This window comes from Rhipicephalus sanguineus, chromosome 2 (genome assembly GCF_013339695.2).
Source record: "Rhipicephalus sanguineus isolate Rsan-2018 chromosome 2, BIME_Rsan_1.4, whole genome shotgun sequence".
Lineage (NCBI taxonomy): Eukaryota > Metazoa > Arthropoda > Arachnida > Ixodida > Ixodidae > Rhipicephalus > Rhipicephalus sanguineus.
The window spans coordinates 24,494,572-24,515,918 of NC_051177.1; the positions used below are offsets into that span (position 1 = coordinate 24,494,572).

The 21,347-nt window shown below is 45.1% G+C and overlaps 1 protein-coding gene across 1 annotated transcript; it reads left to right on the top strand.

Moving 5' to 3' along the window:
* The first annotated feature begins 5,533 nt into the window (after positions 1-5,533).
* Positions 5,534-7,387, top strand: LOC119382551 (protein cereblon). Its single transcript, XM_037650301.2, has one exon. It carries the CDS (start codon positions 5,649-5,651, stop codon positions 6,870-6,872), a length of 1,224 nt encoding a protein of 407 aa, XP_037506229.1. The 5' UTR covers positions 5,534-5,648; the 3' UTR covers positions 6,873-7,387.
* The last annotated feature ends 13,960 nt before the right edge of the window (positions 7,388-21,347 follow it).

A 21,347-nucleotide genomic window follows, 5' to 3' on the forward strand; every position in this document is an offset into this window, starting at 1 on the left:
GAACATAGGCGTGCGCAGGGTGCTCTGTTAGAGGGGGCCAATTAAGTTTCATCGCAGCTTCTCCCCCCCTCCCCCCCATTTGGTCGAATGAAGCGATGACGTGCTTCTCACAAAGGCCTGCCATTGGTCTCCGGCTTTCCGGAGTAAAGGTGGGAAGTAAATAGATCTTTGAATGCAACATTAGGGTTTCTTGGTCACCATTATCGTCAAAAAACATGTGTAGCCATAACCATGCGCATTAAAAACTGACGTGAAAGGTCCGACTGAGTAAAGGTGTGGGGCAGAATTGGCGCCCCCCTTTAGATCCTTTGGGGGTGGTGGTGGTGGGGGGGGGGGGGGCTCCCTCCCCCGTACGCACGCCTATGCATGGGCTCTTCGATGACTGGGGGTGGTTGGGGTTTAGGCGGCTAAGCATTCCACAGCAGTTGTGGTCTCATGCTTTTTGACGTAAAGGGTCCACAGGACGAAAAAAAGAACAAAAAACAAATACGCAACAACTTTTCTTGGCAACGAAGGGGGCAAAGCATCTGCACATGTACTCCTACGCTATGTAGTGATGGCTGCGCGGCATCAGCGTTGCATAGCATTTGCTCTGTCTGCGTAGATGGCCGTTAGTGAGTAAACTTTGTCACAAGTTTCTGAGGCGAGCAGACGGAAGAGCCAGAATGAGACGAACGCTCACCTGAAGACACAGAAGATGCCATTTTTGGCGTTTGCCTTCACAGTAGTGATGCAGAACTACCGATGGTACTATCGATACTATCGATAGCTGAGTCACTATCGAACTATCGATGGTAAAAGATACTATCGATAGTGCTATCAATAGTAAGTACTATCGATTGTTTAAAATCAAAAGCGCGAACTCATTGCAGAATAAATTTGGTTCCCCGCGCGCGTGGTACATAGTGGAGCCGGAGCAGCAGACTGAAGGGCAAGAAAGTTGGCATGCTTGTGTTCTTCACCAGAGTGCTTCGCTGACACATGGTCATAAAGTCAAACTATTCAGCTGTAGCGGAAAGGAAGCCGTTACATGGGGTGGAACTGCGCGGCTTCAGTATTATACTGCATTTGATGATTTCGAAATGAAAAAAATGATCAAGAACGAAGTTTGTTAATTATAAGATGTAACTGGTTGCTTTTAAATATTAATTTCTTGATGGACATATGCCGCCATTTTCACTGCGCAAATAATTTCTCTCGCCAAAAATGTGCTTATAAATTAAGCGAAGCTGATAGTAGGCTATCGCGAATATTTTGGCAATTTGGCCAGCCAGCAACAGCATCGTTATTCGCACCACTGTGGATAGTTTGTCACGTGGTTGTGACGGTGAAGAATGCTGCATCAAGACGGGGAAATACGAAGCTTTTTATTTGGTCGAACTTGTGCCCACAAAATCAAAACTCAGAATACAAGCTATACACGCTGCGCACTGATTGCGACGAGAACAGTCGCCGGCCGTCGAGTAATCTGATAATCGGTGGAACGAAGCGTCTTTTATACATCAGTCATCAAACCTTCCAGCGTTGTCGCTGGTGCTCGCGTAAGCTCTCGAATAAACCTCAATATTCGCGTCCGGCACGTAATCTTAAAATATCAAACAAGTTCGAAGCTTCTCAAACATTGCGGCGAGGTCTACGTCAAACGCTGCTAACAGTCTGTGGATGAAACCCGAATACATCAAAGCAAAGCAATAAACACGCGTCGCAGTAATGTCGTCAGTAATGTTACCGATGGTACTACCGATTCGACTATCGATAGTTTATCGATAGTTGTACTATCGATAGTTTGTTTACACTATCGATAGTTTCTTTGATACTATCGATAGTCAATTTACCGATAGTTTTGCATCACTACTTCACAGCCCCCCCCCCCTTTTCTTCCCTTGTTGGTAGAGTCCAAAAGACATGTTTCACAATACATTAAAAAAATGAAAATAAAGCCATAGCATGCTTTGCACAATGGCCTACCTTTGGTCCATTGCCTTCCGGGAGATGGAGAGTATTCAGTGATTGGTATGCAACATCAGCTGTTTTCGGCCGCTATTATCTTCAGAACCCTTCGTGGCGATAGGCCTGCTCGTTACTGTTATGAGTGAAGTGCGCGAGTGTGGTGCGTCCGATGGTTGGAACAGCAAAGACGACGAGGACGACGTACAACGTGCTACTTGCGCGAGCCCGCCGAGCATCGGAGCATTGAAAAAAATGTTCGAAGAATACGCATTACATCAGGATTCCATGAAAGCAAGATTACCACAGCAAGAATATGGTCACCTTTCTTTTCCTTGGAACAATAAATGGTGTCCCTCTCGTAAATTGGAGGTGGCCCTTACTAAACTTCGATGCCGTATTCCTCCTCTAAATTTTTATTTACACAGGGCTGGTCTGGTTCCGTCCCCTCTTTGCTTTTTATGTCAAGAGCCTGAAAACATTGATCACTTTTTAATACATTGCCGTCGTTTCTCCAGTCACAGAAAAAAACATTTCGAATATTTATTGAGAAATTTGAACATTCCTCTAGATTCTGCAAATATTCTTTCCCTTGGGGCGTCTTCTCTGGGCCACAGCAACAGGAACGTTTGCATAGCTGTCTGCGAATTTCTTCGAGACACAAGAAGAGTTCCTTATTAAGTTATTTCCTATTGCAATTTGGTATTTTATAATTCTTTTCTCTAATTGATTATTTTCGATATTAAGGTTCTTTTCTCATTCTATTAGCACATAACCCAAAGATTCTTATTTTATTTTCAATACTCGCTTGTAGTCCGATTAATTCAATTACTTTTGTCTAAATTCTAAATTTCCATGTAATGTTTACCGCCGGTTTCATGGCCAATCCCCCTTTGTGGGTAAGAGCCAGAAGAAGAGGATCAAGCAAGCAAGCAAGCAAACGTGGCTAGGGTGCGGAATGCGAGCTGGTCGGGCGCTTGTACCCGGGCTCTGAAGGCGTCCACCTAGCCGGCGCAGGCCTGCACGCGGACCTGGCGACCACTCTACCGGCGTGGCTTTTGCTGAGGCCCCGGCTTGGCGTGGTTGTGGTTCTCGGGCGGGAGACGGAACCGCCGATGACGGCATTCACCAGGAGCGGAAGTGAGTCGTCGGGCTGAGGGCCCGAGCTTGGAGACTTCCACCACCGCGTCCTCCTACCGGAATGCTTGTGTGTCCAACCCGTTGGTGAGCCGTACTACTCTGGTTCCACATCAGGACTTTCCTGACGACATTAGCGTGTGGACTTGCACGACTTATAAGCTCATAATAAGTTTCCCTTGTTTAAGGAGAACTCTATGTAGTTGTGGTCAGGCTGACGCTTGTTAGTTTACCGTTTGTTCATTCTAGTGTTACCCTTTCGTTTATTTTTTTTCTGTGTGAAAATATATTTTTGTTTGTCTGAAAATCAAACGCTCACCTCCGTCTCTTATACAAGAATAGTATTGCACAACTCATTCTAGTTGCTTTATTAAACGAACCTGTCACAGTTACACAATGACGCGGCAGTTCCTACTGAGTAAAAGTATGGGGCAGGCTTTGCGCCCCTCCTTAGGTGATTAGTAGGGGCGTAACCAGGGGGGGGGGGGGTTGGGTGGCTCACTCGACCCCACCCCCCAAAATTTTCAATTTTGCTTGCGTATATACACGCACACATACAAACGCACGCACGAACATACATAAAGTATGGTTGAGCCCCCCTCCCGACAAAAATTCCTGCAGCTACGCCGCTGGTGTTTAGTGGGGGCGCCCCCCCGCCCCCCCTTTTCTCTTGTAGGCACGCCTAGCACACGTAAAAGGCGTGATTTTTTCACGCGTGCAAAAACGCGAAATGACAACGTATAAGGTAAAACAAATATAAATATCTCACTGGTATGTGCTGCGTCCTGTCTCAAAGAACATCCTGTAGAACTTGAAGTGGCTTCTTTATAATATATATATGTATAATTTTCACCAGGAAAACACAGGCGCGATTGTGGGACTACATCCATCCGCGGTAGAATTCGCCGATTGGGCCTTCGCTTTATCATAGGCCGCGGGGCCTGCGAAGGTCAAAGAAAAATCATTCATCACATGATATTCTCGGATCTGGCGGAAGCAGGCATACTACAGTACTCATGCATTGATTGCAGTATATAGCGCATTGTGCGTCTGAGCATTGCAATACTAAATAAACACGACATAAAAATGTAACCACTAAAACAAGAAAGGAATCGTTGGGATATCTTCGCCAAATTCAGTAGCGTAGCCAAACATTTTTTTTCGAAGGAGTTCAACCATGCTTTATGTATGTTCGTGCGTGCGTTTGTATGTTTGCGTGTATTTAAAATTTAAAAATTTCGAGCTACGCCAGCGGCCAAATTACGGCGCCATATTGCTTCGTCGATCTGCGAGCCATCATCATCATCCAATCTCGTGTTCACTGCAGGACCACGGCCGCTGGATAAAAAGCTTTTTATCCAGCGGCAGTGGCAGGACGAAGGCATATTCCGATGTGATCCAACCCACCCTGACCCGCGCGAGCTGATTCCATCTTACTCGGTTACTCCTGCAAGTTTCGTCATTTCGTCGCACCACCTAACCCTTTGCCACCCTCGGCCGCACTTCCCATCTCTGGATATCCATTACGACGCTCCAATCATAGCCATCGATCGGTTACCTGTCCCTCTAATGATGTACCCGCCCGGGTCCATTTCTTCTCTCTTAACCTCTTCGCTACGTGCGTCTACGAACATGACCTCTTAAGCAAATTACACAACAGCAAACTGGTAAGTGACGTTGAAAACTCGTGCCTTCGTCGCACAGAGTGTCCTTTTATACTACAACAGCAAACAGCACAAGTCAACTTTAGATGCTGGTGGACAATAAGGAAACAGCGGCGAGCAGTTCACGCAGCTGCTTAGGTCTACGTTGGTCTAGCTGGCTACGGTAATTTTTGCCATTCAATGTTGCTTTTTTTGTTTCATACCAAGTAGTGTGAACAAAAGCTATGCTTTTGCTCCGTGAGAATTATTTCTTTAAAAATATTCAGAGCACCTCATCTGGGGTGTTTTCGCTGTTTTTGCAACGTTTGTGACACCCATTTAAAATTATCCTTTGAAATTCTTTTCTTTGCAGCAGTTGAAACATTTGAAATAAGATTTTGCAAACTCTGTCTCTTTTTCGTGTCTACATGTGGGAACATATCATTTTGCTTTAGTCGACTATTAGCGTAAGAATCCTACGCTGTAACAATTATAATCATTGTTATTCAATTCACCAATAAATGCGAAAATTTTGCTCCGAGCTATGAATGACGAGGAAAGGTCGATTCTACTCTTGATGTCGAAGCGAAAAATTTACTTAGTTTTCCTATAGTGCTGCTACCGAATTTCTTCGGTTCGAAAAGAGTTACGAAGTCGTTGGAAAATAATTCCGCGCGTTGTAGCAGACGAAAGCACGGGCCAGGAAAAACGCGGCAAAGCAAAACACGAGCGCGCTCACGGTCGCTGCGCCATCTGTAGAGCAAAAAGGAAAACGTCAACCATACTCTCGTTATCGGCGGTCTTGTAGGCACAATAACAAACATGGCGCCGTTCGTTTTCTGAAAATGCCGTGAAAGACTGCGCACAGGCGGTTTAGCGGGCTAAAACAGAAAGTCTACGGTGTGGCAGGGTGGCTAGCCGATGGCCGATGACATAATACACCTTGTTCCAAGGGCCGAGGACGCTGACGAGGAGGAAGACTCGGCGTCGGCCTCTGCGATGGACGTCTCCTATGACACCTCGCTGCCAGCGCAGCACACCTACCTCGGCAACGACATGGAAGACCTCACGGGCAGAACTGTCTTCGAAGAGGACAGCCTGCAAACGATACCTGTACTGACATCTCATGACGTAATACTGGTACCAGGCCAGATCTTGCCTCTTCAGATATTTCGTCCCTTGGAGATATCCATGATGCACAGGATCATTGAAAACGACCGCACATTCGGCATCGTTGGCGAAAGCTCGATTGCCTCTTCGCCGCAGCCGCTAGGTACTACTGCCGAAATACGGTCCTACAAAGAGGAGGTTGACGAGCTGTCAGGCGTAGCGACACTTGTAGTGAAAGCGGAAGGTCGGCAGAGGTTCCGCATTGTAAGCTCCCGCACCAGAAGCGACGGCATTCTCATGGCTAGCATTAAAATACTTCCCGACAAGCCCACCGCTGACGTTGGTGAAGCCGCTCGACTTCCAAGCCTATCGAGATTTAAGGGGCGCTCAACGTTTCGGTACGCTCCGAGCGAGCGCCACAAGGACCCTTACGGGTTCTCCCACATGACGGCCTGGCCAGCTTGGGTGTACCGACAGTACGACGCCAACCTACTGGTCTCAAAAATAGAGACGGAGCTGCGCGAGTGGACTGAGAATTTCGCCACCCTGAGTCTGCCGCGCGACCCATGTCGCTTTTCCTACTGGGTTGCAAGCAGTCTTCTCCTCGACGACAAGCTGCGCCTGGAGATGTTGTCTTACGACAATCCTGTACAGCGGCTGCGATGTGAATTGGCCATTCTTCGCGACTGTCGCGTGCTGACATGCAAGGAGTGCAACCAAAAAATGGCCGACAGGAGCGATGTGTTCAGCATGTCTCAGAGCGGACCACAGGGCGCTTACGTAAACCCTCATGGATACGTACACGAGATGATAACCGTGCGCAAAGCCACTGGCGTATACCTCAATGGTCGACCGAGCACACTGTACAGCTGGTTTCCGGGTTACGCATGGACGATCCTTCAGTGCAGTGGTTGTCACTGCCATGTTGGATGGAAGTTCACTGCCTCCAACAAAGCCCTTTTACCAAAGAAGTTTTGGGGCTTGTGCAGAGCTGCAATAAGGCCAGCATTGCAGACCGAAAGGCGTTCGTCATAGGAAATATGCGGCTGCATTCTGGGAACCTTGACACAAGCAAGCCTAGTCATGCGCTGAAGTTGCCTTCGAAAGCCCCAACTTGTTTGTCACTTTCTCCATTGAAGGAGCACGATCTGGACTACTGAGCTGTTACCTAGGAAAGCAAGCAGAAAAACATTTCAGCTTGACTTGCGTGTGTGCGCCGTAGTCCAGTCAGGTCTCCACCATGTCACGCTTGCATACCACCTGACTGATGCGAGTTGATATTTGTAGGGCTTTAAGGTTCTGTGATGTAGTTTGACGCAATAGCTCAGTGCTTGTAGCCCAAGGTGACCACTACTGCTGCATGCGGTGATTGCTTTAGTTTGAATGGCCAGTTTGTCAGCCTATCTTTTTTTTCTTTCTGCATGTGCAGCAAAACTTGAATATACTCACCACTGAACAAAATGTGCCATTTTTCTATGGTATGTATTCAAACTCGTACCCATGTGATTGTTGTTGAGAAAGAAATGAACCAAATAAAAAGATAAAGCTTTCTTATTGTTATTCGGCTATAGGTGTGGCATTGGTGTTTGAAAGCATTTTAACTTATGTTTCATTTGATGGTAGTATATGTGTGTGTTTTATAACATCAACATTTAGTGTGGTCTTATTTTTATTGCATCACTCAGCCAGCAGTTATGTAGTGCTGGCTGTAAAAATGTTTGTGGTTTTCCTGTGGCAGCAAACCCTTGATCAAATTTGAAACACAGCTTGCTGCATAGACAGCATTTGTATATCTGTAAGATGACCCTTTCATTAAAATTTTCGCGTGCAATCTGCCTTTTTCACACCGCACCGGCGCATGGGCGCTCTCCCCTGACGGAAAAGTCGTGAAACGTCTTCTCATCTCGTAGGCTTTGCTTCTGGCAATGCCAGTTCTCCCGGCCCCTACCAAACCCCTACCAAAGCGGCAAAGGGTAGCACAGGAAAAGGAAAAAAACAGATTGCACGTGTTCTGCGCTTCAGCATTTAGCACTAATGTGCAGAAGCACACTAATAACTGCTACGCTCGATGAAATAGTATTTACTGTAAGTCGTTCTAGCACATGTAGTCCTGTGCATACTGCTTTGCTTATCTTTTCCTACTTGCATAGCCTACATGCAGGAAAATTTGCGCTAAACTAGAAAAGGGACAACACAAAGAAGGAACACTTCAACAGATCGAGTGCGCTCGATCTGTTGAAGTGTTCCTTCTTTGTGTTGTCCTTTTCTAGTTTAGCGCAAATTTTCCTGCATAGTATGAACCAACTAGCCCCTCAAGACGTCCTGATCAGCATAGCCTATAGTGTGTCGGGGTAGTTGCAGAAATTACTCAGGGCGTAACATCGGTGTCGGAGGCATGTCAAATTGTGCAGGGCATAATGCAGCTGCTGCAACTAACATGGTGTCATCACAGAGGTGCAAGTTGCAAGTTGCAATTGCAAGTTTACATGCATGTGAGCAGCATTTTTGTTATGGTAATCTCTCGGTTTACTATATAAATTTTGCTTGATTTCATCAACACTGTAAACTGTTCACATGCAAATACCAAATTCTTGCTGCTGGCATATTACCATCTGATGTGTGTATACTTGCTATGAAGGAATTTATGCATATGTCATCTGCAAGTTACATGTTTGATTAAATCTGTACATGCTTGCAGTGTTCTTTTCTTTTTTTCGAGCTTAGAACAACAGCCTGTTTCCTGCCGTTGCTTAGAGTTGCTGTGTCTTCCCTGGAAAAGCCAAACGTATGCTATAACATGAGTGGGCACTAGCTTGTATCATGATGGAAGATTTGCTGTATCGGGCTATTCTCAGAACGTGCTCCATGTTATACCTAATGATGACAGATTCGCAGCATTTGGTGCAAGTGAAGTGAATATAGGCCTGATTAGATGAAATTTGCCTACAGCCTCACCCAAAAGAGGGAAGATTTTGCACCTGTGAAAAACCTCTTTATTTTTGTCTTGACGCATAACACAATGTCTTTCATTCTCATTGGAGTGCGTTAGTATCAAACACTGTGATGCTGTGCTTTAGCTTTGTTCCAGTTGTACCTTTCTGTATAAGGCAGTTAGGCTTCATAATATTCTGCATCTTGGCAAAATTTTCTTTTGCTTTTGCACGAATATCGTTAACATGCAAGTGCTTTCAATTAGCAACAATGTACCAGAGATTTAAGAATCAGTGAGACTGATTTGGTAATGTTGCATTTTTGTGGCAACATGCTTGTTAGGAAGTACACATATCGAGTTATACTCTGTTTTATACATCAGGTGCAACAGTGTAGAGGCTAGGCGCTTCTTGTACTAAATGTGTTCGTGCCAAGACATAGTTCAAGGTTTTACTGCCCACAGTGAGATTCCGTTTTATTTTTTCAGGCTGTGTTATACATGATGTTTAGTGCTTTAGAAACAAACTCTGTTTTACGGCTATCAATAAGTTGTTACACATCACTCAGCATTTCTTTATTTTTGGTTTCTGGTATTTTATTTGCTGCCAGTTGCAACGCCTCACTTGCACATTCTTGCTTGGCCCTCTAAAGCATTTACAACCACGAAAGCCAACCACAAGATGTGTGCACGTGGAGTTTTACATTTTGCTGACCGAACTTCTTGCATAGCTTCAACAGCATTGCACCTGTTGTGTGAAATGGAGTATAGGTACATTCATATGTGATGTGGTTTATGATAACGTCAACAGCTGTAGCATCAGGCAGCGGACAAATATTGCCGCCACCATATTGATTCTCAATTTACTAATTGCACAACATTAGTTCCTCTTTATCAAAGTACTGCCTGTTGGTGTTTGCATTGCTTTACTAGTGAAATTACCTAAAATAGGTAATAAATAGTGATACATCCGTGAGTATAACACAACTAGTATTCTGGTTGTATGTAACCATGGCGATGAGCTTATTGGTTGCAGTCACCACTGCAAAGAATGAATTCCTTTGTCCTGGGAACATGAGAGGCAGCCATGGAACAAGGTGCTACTGCTTGGTGATGGTAGAATGGGCAAACATCATGTTTGAACTTTCGCTGCCAACTTGAATATGAAATGTATGACCTAGTGTTCTGTACACCAGGAAATCGTTTGTTGTGTTGAAGGGGCAGGCATTGCAACACTTTTTGAGCATGGTAACGTAACATGCATGATATGTGCTTAGAATAACAGAGAGCTGAGCTAGTTGGTAAGTATTCATTCTAAAAAGACAAGGCGTGCAAATACGAACACAAGAAGGCAGTCGGGACACCTGACTGGTGTCCTGACTTCTTTCTTGTGTTCGTGTTTGCACGCCCCGTCTTTTTAGAATAATATGTACACATTGCTGTCAGTGGAAGTGCAAGTGAAATATTTTTTCTGCTGCTAGCAGCAGGAAGCAATGTTCACACTTGAAACATTATTCACTCTTTACAGCAGCCTTCAAATCTGTATATTGTGTCTTATCTATGATGTCATAGACCTATGATGTCAGCCTGTAGATACCAGCCATTGAGTGGATGTTCATAATCATCCTGAGCTAGAGCATGAGCACGCACCCGTGCACATCCCTGTGGTTCTAGCAAATGTAGAAATGTAGAAATTTCTGTGGCAACATAGATTGAAAGGCACCACTCTCGTTCTATGTGTTCTCAGTTTTGAAAAGTTATGGAGGAAAAAATGTTCGAGGCCCGTGTACCTAGATTTAGGTGCTCGTTAAAGAACCCCAGGTGGTCGAAATTTCCTGAGCCCTCCACTACAGCGTCCCTCATAATCGTAGGGTGGTTTTGTGACGTTAAACCGCAGATTATTATTATTATTATTATTATTATTATTATTATTATTATTATTATTATTATTATTATTATTATTATTATTATTATTAGTTTTGCAAAGTAAGTGCAGTGCCCCTTTCAGGTACATATAAACTACATATGATTACCCTCATTTATGCACTTGTGTGGTTTACAGCAAGACTCCTATGCAAAGCTGACTTGCATCTGTTTCTGATGTTCTGCTTCTCACCCACTGAACTTGGGAGGGGGGCAACTCGGCTTGCCATATCAGCACATGGAGGTGCACGTCTGATTTCTAGACCAAGGTATGTGATTTCCCATGCTTATGTGGTTTCTTATTGGACATGCATAGAGACAAGCAAACATTTCTAATTATTATTCTCCTTTATTTTTGTTTTACTGTGCATTTGCCTTGCTTTCTACAGAGGAGGTTATTTTTTATCTTACTGTGTGTTTGCCTTGCTTTCTACAGAGGAGGTACATTTGTGGGGTATAAACAAAACTTTTGCCTCTTGCAGAACTTGGCTTCATTAAAGTAGTCCCTTATTTGTTCTTTGGGCTGCAACAACCCAGCTAATGCATTTTTTAGTCCTCCATGTGTGTGCATGTTTCTGCTGTCCAGATACCACATGCTATTTTTGCTGCGTATGCATGGTGTGTGCGACTGGAGAATTAGTTGTGGCTTGACCTCATCATATCCTACTGCCTGTGCCTGTCTAAACAAGACAGTAGTTCGTGGAAAGATGGAGGCTGGAATTGATCAGAAATCGTTAAACACAGGATGTTGCTGCAGCCAACATTTTGACTAGAGGTTTAGCTGGGGAGAAACAGAGCAATAAAGGACAAGGATGCGGGAACACAGTAGACTGGACGAGCGCCGTCTACTGTGTTCCTGCGTCCTCGACCTTTATTGCGCTGTTTTTCCGCAGCTAAGCATGTACCAACTCGCCCAAATCAAAGTCTTGCTTGACTAGAGGTCTTGTCTTCATGAGAGCCTCATGTTCTCTTGTCAAAACATCTTTTGTTCAATTAATTTTCATTACTCTCTAGTAGGCATGTATGATTTGTTACAATGTTCCTAGAATGAGTAGGAACATAGAGCATATTCTGAGGTGAAAGGCTCCTCAACAATGACAGACATAAGGGAGATGCACACACACACCTACCTTATGTCTGTCATCGTTTATGCACCTTTCACACCAGAAGATGCTAAAGCAACGTGCCCCGTTTTCCATCCTAATGACACAGTGCAGAAACAGCACAGTTTTGTAAAAGCTCTTCCTTCTGCTTTCTTTATTTCTTTCTTTTTCTTTTCTTTTTTTTTTTTTTTTGAATGGTTGCCAACTGTAGTTGAATTGTATGGTGGTAGTCTATACAGGGATGCCCATGCACTGGCTATGTAGTGCTTAGAGAAATCTATCTTTTGATGATCTGCGTTGCCTGTGCAGATTTCTGCGACTCCAATAGAGTTAAAGGGGTCATGAAGCACCCCTTGGGCTTGTTGAAAAAAAATTAGAGGACCCTTAAGCTTCGCCTTTAAGAGTTGAACGCGATAGCGAAATCCGTCCCTAGTGCGCACTTCAACCACTAAGTGCATACTTATTAATCTGTATTGTTACACGCACACAGATACACATGTGCGCGCGCGCGCGAATGGTAGAGGTTTTCGATCTGAAACAAGAATCGCATGGCCTCCAAGATGTACGCCGCGCGCTTGCCATCTCGGAGGCCATAAAGAGTCGAGACATATTTCTCACAATGCCTCACAGATGGCAGCACATTATTGGTTTGCTGTTTGCTTGATCAACGCCTCCTCTAGAAAGCCAGCGTTCGCTTGATATGTTTTCCGCTAGATGGACATAGTTGTCCATTTTTAGAGCTGTTTGAAAGTTCGTGTGTGTTTTTAGCGGCGATGGCTGCACTATCCCGGCCTTTTTCGACGTAGTTTGATAGTCTCGCCAATGCGCCTACAAATCGCCGAGTGGGCTCGTTTTTGTCGTGACACCTGCCGAACAAAATGCGTTAAGGAGACTCCTTCACTAGATGACATTTATGTAGTGTTTTTTTCTGAAGCAGCTGCAAGTAACATCGTGGCTTTGTGGTAGGGCACCTGCTTGCCACTCAAGCGGCCCGGGTTCGATCCTCGATGGGACCGAAGATTTTTATTGTTTCTTTTATTTGCTTCTTTCTCGATTTTTCGCTCACAACCAACGGTGCCGACACCGACACCGGAATTTCTGCGACACGAGCTCTCTAACGCTATCGCGTTAAAACACATCCAGCGGAAAGCTGACACGGCTATGAACTGCTCAGCCAAATATTGCAGTCGTGCGCGCCGCGTAAAGGCTGGAAGCGGAGCGCGAAGTTGCTGTTTTCTCAGGCGCCCTCTTTTCAAACAGAGGCCGGTTCTCACACTCGTCGGTGGGCGGAGCGCCTGCCAGCTGACGTCGCGTCCTTCTCCGCGTCGCAAAAGACATAGCATGCTCATTGGCCGGTAGCCGACATAAATCGAGAGCGGCGTTCAGATCAGATGCGTTTCTTGCCACGGGGTGCCGTCACTTGTCGGCGCCGCACTTCTGTCTGCTAACTTTACACGGTAGTGACACTCGCGCACTCGAATCACAGCGGGAGAGCGATCGCGTTTCACGACGCGCGCTGACGTAACTTCTTTACCCCGTGTCATCCCTCCCTGTGTAGCTTCCAGTGCGCTCTTTGTGACGAGAAAAGAGAGAAAGCGCTGAGAGCGTTCGCCAAACCTCCGTAACTCCGCTCGTTCTTGACGGATTCGAGAAATTTTTGCGGCAATCGATTCGGGAGGCAGTAAACTCCGATACTGAGGTCAATAGATCACTACCTGGAAAAGTGGTTCATGACCCCATTAAAGGGACGCTTAATAGAAACAAGATTTTTCTCGTATTAGGAAATTACTCTTTCATGATATCAAAAACGCTGCTCTTGCTGCGCGATAAGACGCTTTGTAAGCGAGAAACCACGCAAAAAGAAAATGCATGCAGATGGTAACATCGCCTTGAAGTTCCCGTACCAGTCGCCGTGGCGTCATATATTTTGACGACGCCTACTAAGGCCGGCGTAATTCCTAAGTAGCAAAAAAAAGTACATTATCTTTTGCAGGAGCAAGAGACTTAACATACCAAGTTGCAGGAAACATCGTTGGGCCAATGCGGCCAGAATACTAAAAAAGCGCTTTGAAATCTGTGACGTCACGGTCGGAAATTTAGGCGGCAAGCTTAAAAGTGATATTTTTGACACCGATTTTCTCGTCTATTAAGAAAGCTACGGTGTTGAAATTAACGACACTAGAGTTTTCATCGTATAATTTATCAATATCAACTAATTTATTGTTTCACTTTAGTGTCCTTTAACGGCTGCACTGCTTCCAGTGCGAAATAATGGGCGTGTTCGCAAAGTTTTCAATTGTGGCTCTGTTACTACGGCTTATGTTAAATAAAATATGACTATTCAAGAAAAGTATTAACTACGGTACGTGACTAGTGCATGGGCATTTGGACACAACTGTGTGCTTCGCACAACAGAACGGTATTGGAGGAGAGGAAGCACGGAGTCGCCCTCTATCGAGTGTGCCTCTGCTGAATGTTAGGATAATGCGGCGGCGCTCTCCTCGTATGTTTTGCTGTCGGCGCTCTACGAATACACCACGCGGAAGCCTTCGTGGACATTTATGTGAGTGAGTACTTTCGAAACAAGGGAAGTATTTAGAGTAAAAATAACAATCTTGGACAAAACGAAAGCACGAAATTGTTTACAGGCGCTATCCGTTTACAGAATATGTAAACAGCTTGACGTCTGCATCCCAGGTCAGTGGGCATGGGCTGAAGATTGCCTTTGCGAGTGCTTCATGCCGCTTGAGTTACGTCGGCGAAAAGCTGGTGGAGATACAAAATTTCAAAAAAATATTTCTCAAGTTAAAAAAATAATACCCTTTTGTAGCTTTGTCTGTGTTCAGCTAATACATAGAGCTTTCAAATGAAGTATAGTGGATACTTTTAGTCCGACCACCAAGGCAAGTTTTTTGACGATGAATACAGAGCTTTTCTCAAAAAAAGTGAAATTCGCATTTTTTTTTCAGACGATTTGCAACACTTTCAGCGGCTAAATTATTTTTCTTTTGTAGCATGTCGAACAGGCTTCCAGTATATATTTAATTTATACCCTTTGAGTTTGCCTTGTTCCTAGAAAAAAATATCAAACTTTGCAACTTTATTCAATTTTGCTCGTGCGAAAAGCCTTCGAAGAATCGATATACATAAATAAGTCATTATTTTTACAGTTACATCACTTCATTAGCTTGCCGGAAATACCATTTTATTGAGTGCATCCTATAAACGCGCTTTGGAAAAATTTGTTGTTTGATGCCGTTTAGCTCAGTCGGCGCAAAACTACAGACTCTCACAAACAGGCGGGAAAGTTTTTGGCAACAGAAAGAAACGAGCAGAACGAGTTTTGAACTTCAAGAAAAGCGTGGAAATTTTTTCAGCCATATTTGTGATGGTCGGAAAAACGCTGGGTGATTTGGCATGGAATGACCCATATATATATATATATATATATATGTTTGTGTGTGTGTGTGTGTGTTGTCAGCGCTGACGATATAGTTCATCTGTATAGAAACCAACCGTTTGTCACGTGGGCTGCGCCACTTGGGCCTCACGCCGCGACTACATTGAAATATAGCCTTTCGATTACCGTACCGGACGTCGTCTCATAATATATATATATATATATATATATATATATATATATGTGTGTGTGTGTGTGTTTGTGCGTGTGTGTGTGTGTGTGTGTGTGTGTGTGTGTGTGTTTTACTATTCCATGTTGCTTTATTTGCATGTTTCCTTGCATCCGGCTCTCTCTGATTTTGTCATTGTAGAGACGGGGGGGGGGGGGGGGCGCATGTGTGTATGAGCGCTGCGCACATAGGCGGCACCTAGTCTGCCCTGCACCGTTACTTACACGGACCTGTCCCGTCATTGTTACATTGTTTAGTGTGCAACATTATGACCATGCAGGTTTTTGACGACAATGGCGGCTGAGGACCCCTGATGTAGCATTCCAAGAACTGTTCACTTCCCACCGTTACCCCCGGAAAGCCGGGGACCAAAGGCAGGCCGTTGTGAGGAGAACGTCATCGCTCTTTTTTTTTTCATTTTTTGCATCCATTGCGAAGCTTGTTTTCTTTCAGACTCGGCCAACGGGGGATGGGAAGGGGGGCTGCGGTGAAACTTGGCTCCCCCTAATGGTGACCCGGCGCGCGCCTGTGAGCGCATGGTAATAGTTATTACGTTATAATTAACCCATCGCCAGCCCCGCTTCATGTGGTCTAACCAACGCTTGTGAAGCCAGTACCCGCGAAAGTGTTCATAAATGCCCGCTGTGAAAGTTTTTTTGACGGCCGCCAACCATCTGTGGAGCTACAGTCCATACCACAGATACCCTCCAAATTTCACTGAAGTATCATGCCTCATTGTTTTTGTGAAGCAGGGCAAACTTCATAATGTAAAAGAGAAAGCAACAGCCCCTCTACCGGTAGGTGCGTAACATCGGTAAGCTCGCGACAACCTTGGGTCTCAATATGCCAAGAATACTAGGCGGAAAACGGCAAAAAAGAAAAAGAAAAAAAAAGCGCTTTGCATTGTATAGAAGGAAGGTCATGCCCTGCCACGATAGAGTGAATATGAGCACTTCACGGTACTACGATATTAGATACACGGTCGTTATAATGCCCATGTAGTTAACCTTGCCCTCAGAGGTACAAGGCGTTGAAAATGCCGACCTGCATTGTTTACTGGTCCGTCAATGGCGTCACTGTAAGTCCCCACAATCGCAGCACAACTATAGCCGCAAATCACCCGTATAGAGCAAGCTGAGGCAATTTTGTTTATGTATCTTGTTTTGCGATGCTTTCCCAATGCCAACCAGGTGCTGCTGGCGTCCGGCATTCATGGAGGAAACGAAATTGCTGCCTTCGTGAGTTGTAAAGATTATAGTGTTCAGGTCGGGCGGCGGGAGGCTGTGTACCCACCTCTCCTTCGGCTCCCAGCAGCTCGTTTTCGTTTTCAAACCTGTATTTCGTGCTTTTCCTGTGAGTTGTAAGAAATCACCGAACATTACTTTCTTTATGTCATCTTTTATTATTTATTTATGTATGTGTTTGTTTATTTACTCATTTTTCGGACAATACAAGGCATTGCCCGCCGTCAGAACGAAAGGAGGTGGTCAGCCCCGTGGCCTGGTCCCGCTCGCACTGGGCTAACAGCAGCAGTGCTTATTTTTACGTCGAAATACAAAATACACGTAATATACAAAATCAACAAAGCAACGGTTACCTTGACCGCAAAACAATATTAAATTACGCAGTTCTACGCTACACAGCAAGAGGGCAATGAGCAATCCAGAGGGTATAAAGGTCATTTAACTGCTAAGACAATGGGTTCATGAAAATTGGGGAAGCGAGGCTGCTGAAGTATTCGTAAAGCGCCTTTTATTGTATAAGGCAAGGCGTAGCGTTGCGCAATGCATTCCCTTGGAAACAAGGGAATGCATTGCGCAACATGAATGCATGAAGGAAACATGGAAGGCACAGTGTCTGCAGCAACGCACCGTCTGAAGAATAAACTTTTCCCGAAGGGACGGAAGGGTTGTGGAGATACGGCGTACGAAACTTACGAGTCACTTGCTCCGCGTGAATCAAGCCGTAAAGTGCGTATATAATGGGAGAGTACTTGCACTTCAGCAGCTCGGTGTCACGTAACCTGAGAAGGAGCGTCACGTGCGACGTCATACCAACATTTGAATGAAAAGAAAAAAGTTCTGCCTGGCGTTGCATGAGTGTCGCTACTTTGCCAGGTTTGACTTGCCTCACTCGGGAGGCCAGTAACCTCCGCCGTGCCGCTTCGCGGTTACTGCCGACAGACATATCCAGTGTCGCTATACCAATGACGTCATTCGTGACGTTTCTGCTCATGTCATGTGACCTCGATCTCCCGTATCTAATGCGGTCGTATGAAGTGGCATGCGACAGTAAGCAGCTCTTCTTTTTTTTGTTTTTTTTTTCGCGCAGGCTCCTGATGGCTCACTAGAATTTCACTTGCAGACGTTCTAAATTGCGTTCGCTCATCCGCTAAAAAATTGAGAGAAACTTCTCAGTCGGAATTCTCCGATAAATCTCCATGCGTATTTGTAATAGCATCACTTAGCATGTACGAAAACACTAACCAACATCTGCTTTTGTTTAACCAACACTAGAAGACGTCCACAATCATTGGAATATGCAAATCGATATGAGCCGTCATTTAGCTAGTATACTAGCCCGCACTACAGAGGTAACCACTCGGTAGTACACGAGAAAATTCGGTAGGCCAGGTGCTAGTAGCATGCAAGAAAGAAATCAGGTTGGCAAGAACACTGAGTTACGCTGCCGCACATGCCATATAGTTAGCTGCTTGTGGCAACTGAGCTGCTTTCTTTTTGCACCGACTGTACGCTATAGTAAAATTAATGAAAAACGGGCGTGTTTGTAGGAATTCATTACGGAAAGTTTTCAGAGCGCACAGAACAAACAAAGACGTGAAAAGAAGGAGACATGCAAGCGCTTGCATGTATTCTTCCTTTACGTCGTTGTTTGTTGCGTGCGCTATGAAAACTTTCCATAATCTACGATATAAGTTAGTTGTCGCAGTGACTGTAGTGTCCTTAAACGAAATCATTTGTGCGATCTCGGTTGCCAGTATCGCGCAATCTCCAGGATCGGCCCACTTGTTACGTCACGAGCGGAGGGACGCACGATTTTCCGAGATAAGCAGCCCTGGAACGCTTACATACGCATTAATAGACGATTACGTCAGAGTGGCTCAAAATTCGTGACGTCGAAACACTTCTGCACCTTCTCCTTACCTGGCCAAGATCTTTGTACCACACATTGCTAAGTACGTAGACCTTCTGCAATTCACTGAAAACCGCTGCCCTCCGGCTATCGCAATTCTATTGAGCTCTTTAATTGCCGTATGTCGCTCAGGCTTCGTGCGTAGTGTTGCCAATTGTCGGTGTTTACCTTCGCGTAGCTTGGATGCCTCTTACGTAACAAATGGCCCAGCAACCGTACACCACCGTTCTATAAACGTCCAAAGTAAATATTCCCAAGAAAACGACCACGGAATACATTACAGCATGCTCAGGGCTTCTCGAAAATGGAGACAAAGGCCCTCGAGCGAGCTGCGAGAAAGAAAGAAAGAAAGAAAGAAAGAAAGAAAGAAAGAAAGAAAGAAAGAAAGAAAGAAAGAAAGAAAGAAAGAAAGAAAGAAAGAAAGAAAGAAAGAAAGAAAGAAAGAAAGAAAGAAAGAAAGAAAGAAAGAAAGGGCAAACGAACTGAGTGCTGCCGAGAGACCTCATTTGTATACGCTTGGCTGGCGCCTGCTTCGTGGTGTGCTTAGGGTTTCTGTATGGCATTATACCGAATGTGCCGAAGCATATAAATCGACGAGTATGCCGAAAGAGCCTGCGAGCAATCGTAAAGGTGCTCCATCGCAGTAACCCACCGCGGTCGCTGACTCGAAGGACGCCAGTGACGTGGGCGCAGGCGGACGGCATGCCATGCAGATGGGAGCGTTCGCAAAACGCGTTCACCCTTGTGCAAGAGCACATTCGCGGTTGGTATGACCAGGGGGGCTTTTAGGCGTGACGACGGAATCACTGGGTGCACGGAGCGAAGGCTCGACGATGCGGCGATGCGAAGGAAGTTTCGGAAGGCGAGACAGTGTGAAACGTTTTAACTGTGCGTATATATATAGTGGACGCAAGAGACAGCGGCAGAACTTTTGAGCCCCTTGAATAATGCTTACGAACTCTTCAGATTCTTCGCTGAACAAATGTCAGTTCGTCCCCTGTCTTTTGATCGTAAAAAAACTCCTTGCGTTTTCTCGTCCTCGTCCTTGTCCATTCGCGGTCAAAATTTCATTTATGCTACCATACCAACTCGCCCATCTTTCCATCCCTGCTATTTCGTTTTGACTAGTGGTATATACATCTCCTTCATACTATGTAGAACATATTGGTGGTCTATTAGAATAACAAGATGGATGCTTAGAGCATAGAAATGCAGTTGAGAACATCTAAGGCGTCGGTTGAGTAATGACATGTTAGCACACTTACGAGCATGCAGTATGTAGGACGATAGGACCCACAGGCGTAGCCAGATGGTAAGAAGGGAGGGAGGGCGGGCCGGGTGGTTCAAGCTTCATCCCTTAAATTTTTTAAATTTTGCATGTGTATATACACGCACACATACAAGCGCGCGCAAGAACGTACATAAAGTATGTATGAAACACCCCCTCCCCCCCCCCCCCCCCCCAAAAAAAAAAGAAAAAATTCTGGCTATGTCACTGATAGGACCGGTCAACGCAAGATTGGGTAATATGATGAGGACGTTGAAAGAGGCTTTCGCCTTGCAGTAAACGTAATACGTGGTGCTGCTGGTGGCAGCCTTGATGGTGATGAATGTTACGTAATTGTGGGGTTTTACGTGCCAAATCCACGACATTATTATGATGCACGTCGTAGTGGGGCACTCCGGATTAGCTCTGACCAGCTGAGGTTCTTTCACATGTACCGAAATCTAATTACACGGATGTCCTTGCATTCGCCTTCATCGAAATGCGGTCGCCGTGGCCGGAAATCGAACCCGCGCCCTCGAGTTAGCAGCGTAATGGCGCTAACGAAGGATTCGTCTTTTGACTTTCTCCATCTAAGCCACGCAGGGACAGCTGAAGGAAGCAAACAATATTTTAGGTGTACAAAAATGCTTTCAATGCGTACAACTCTCTTGCCAAAATCGAACACGGCATTCAGTTGTATTTAAAGAGTTGTATTTTTCAGTTGTATTTTTCTCGTCGTCCACTGACGAGAAAAACATCTCACTGCCAACAGAACACAATCTTTATAGCAGTTTTTGCAAGGGATGTGTTGCGACAAGCCATGTGCAAAGCACAGACATATCACCCTACTAGCTGAGATGAAAAACAAAACAAAACAAAAGAACAAGCATTTACAGTGCTTTGAAGCAAGGGGGCACACTGTACTGTAGTTCGCACAGCATTTGTAACTACTGCGGTTCGTCGACCTAACAGTCCTGATCCAGGGTCATCAACGTTGTTATATCGGAGGGCTGTGCGGGAGTTTAGTTCTGACGTCGTTAATACTACATCTTTTTAATGCTGTGCTGAGCGCAGAGACTTGAGATGACATGGGCAGAAGCGTAATTACGTTTGTGCGTGTAGAGTGGGTCGATCACGGAGGCAGTACAAAACTAGGTGAGGTGCAGAAAGCTTTAGGAGGGGGGAGGGGGAGGATCAATGCATCGACTGAAAAGAAGAAGAAGACGGCTTTCGATTTCGAGTCGTCTTAGGCGAATGCATAAGGGATCCTGTGAGCCTTATTATACTTCTAGGATACCTATGTACACTTGCGCACACAAACTCTCGTGTAAAAGTGTACCAGCTGTATCTTCTCTCCTGATATGAACGTATACGTATAGTGGTTATGCTTCAAAAAGGAATTGAGAAGCGGCCCGTGACTTGCTTACCCTTGCATTGTGGATGCATCGCTGGGGCTTATATACAGATATACTTTCCTGTATCGAGAGTGGCCTTATGGGGGGTGAA

Bases quoted from the DNA above. Each gene is read 5' to 3' on its own strand.
- LOC119382551 (XM_037650301.2), top strand. From the start codon at position 5,649: ATGGCCGATGACATAATACACCTTGTTCCAAGGGCCGAGGACGCTGAC.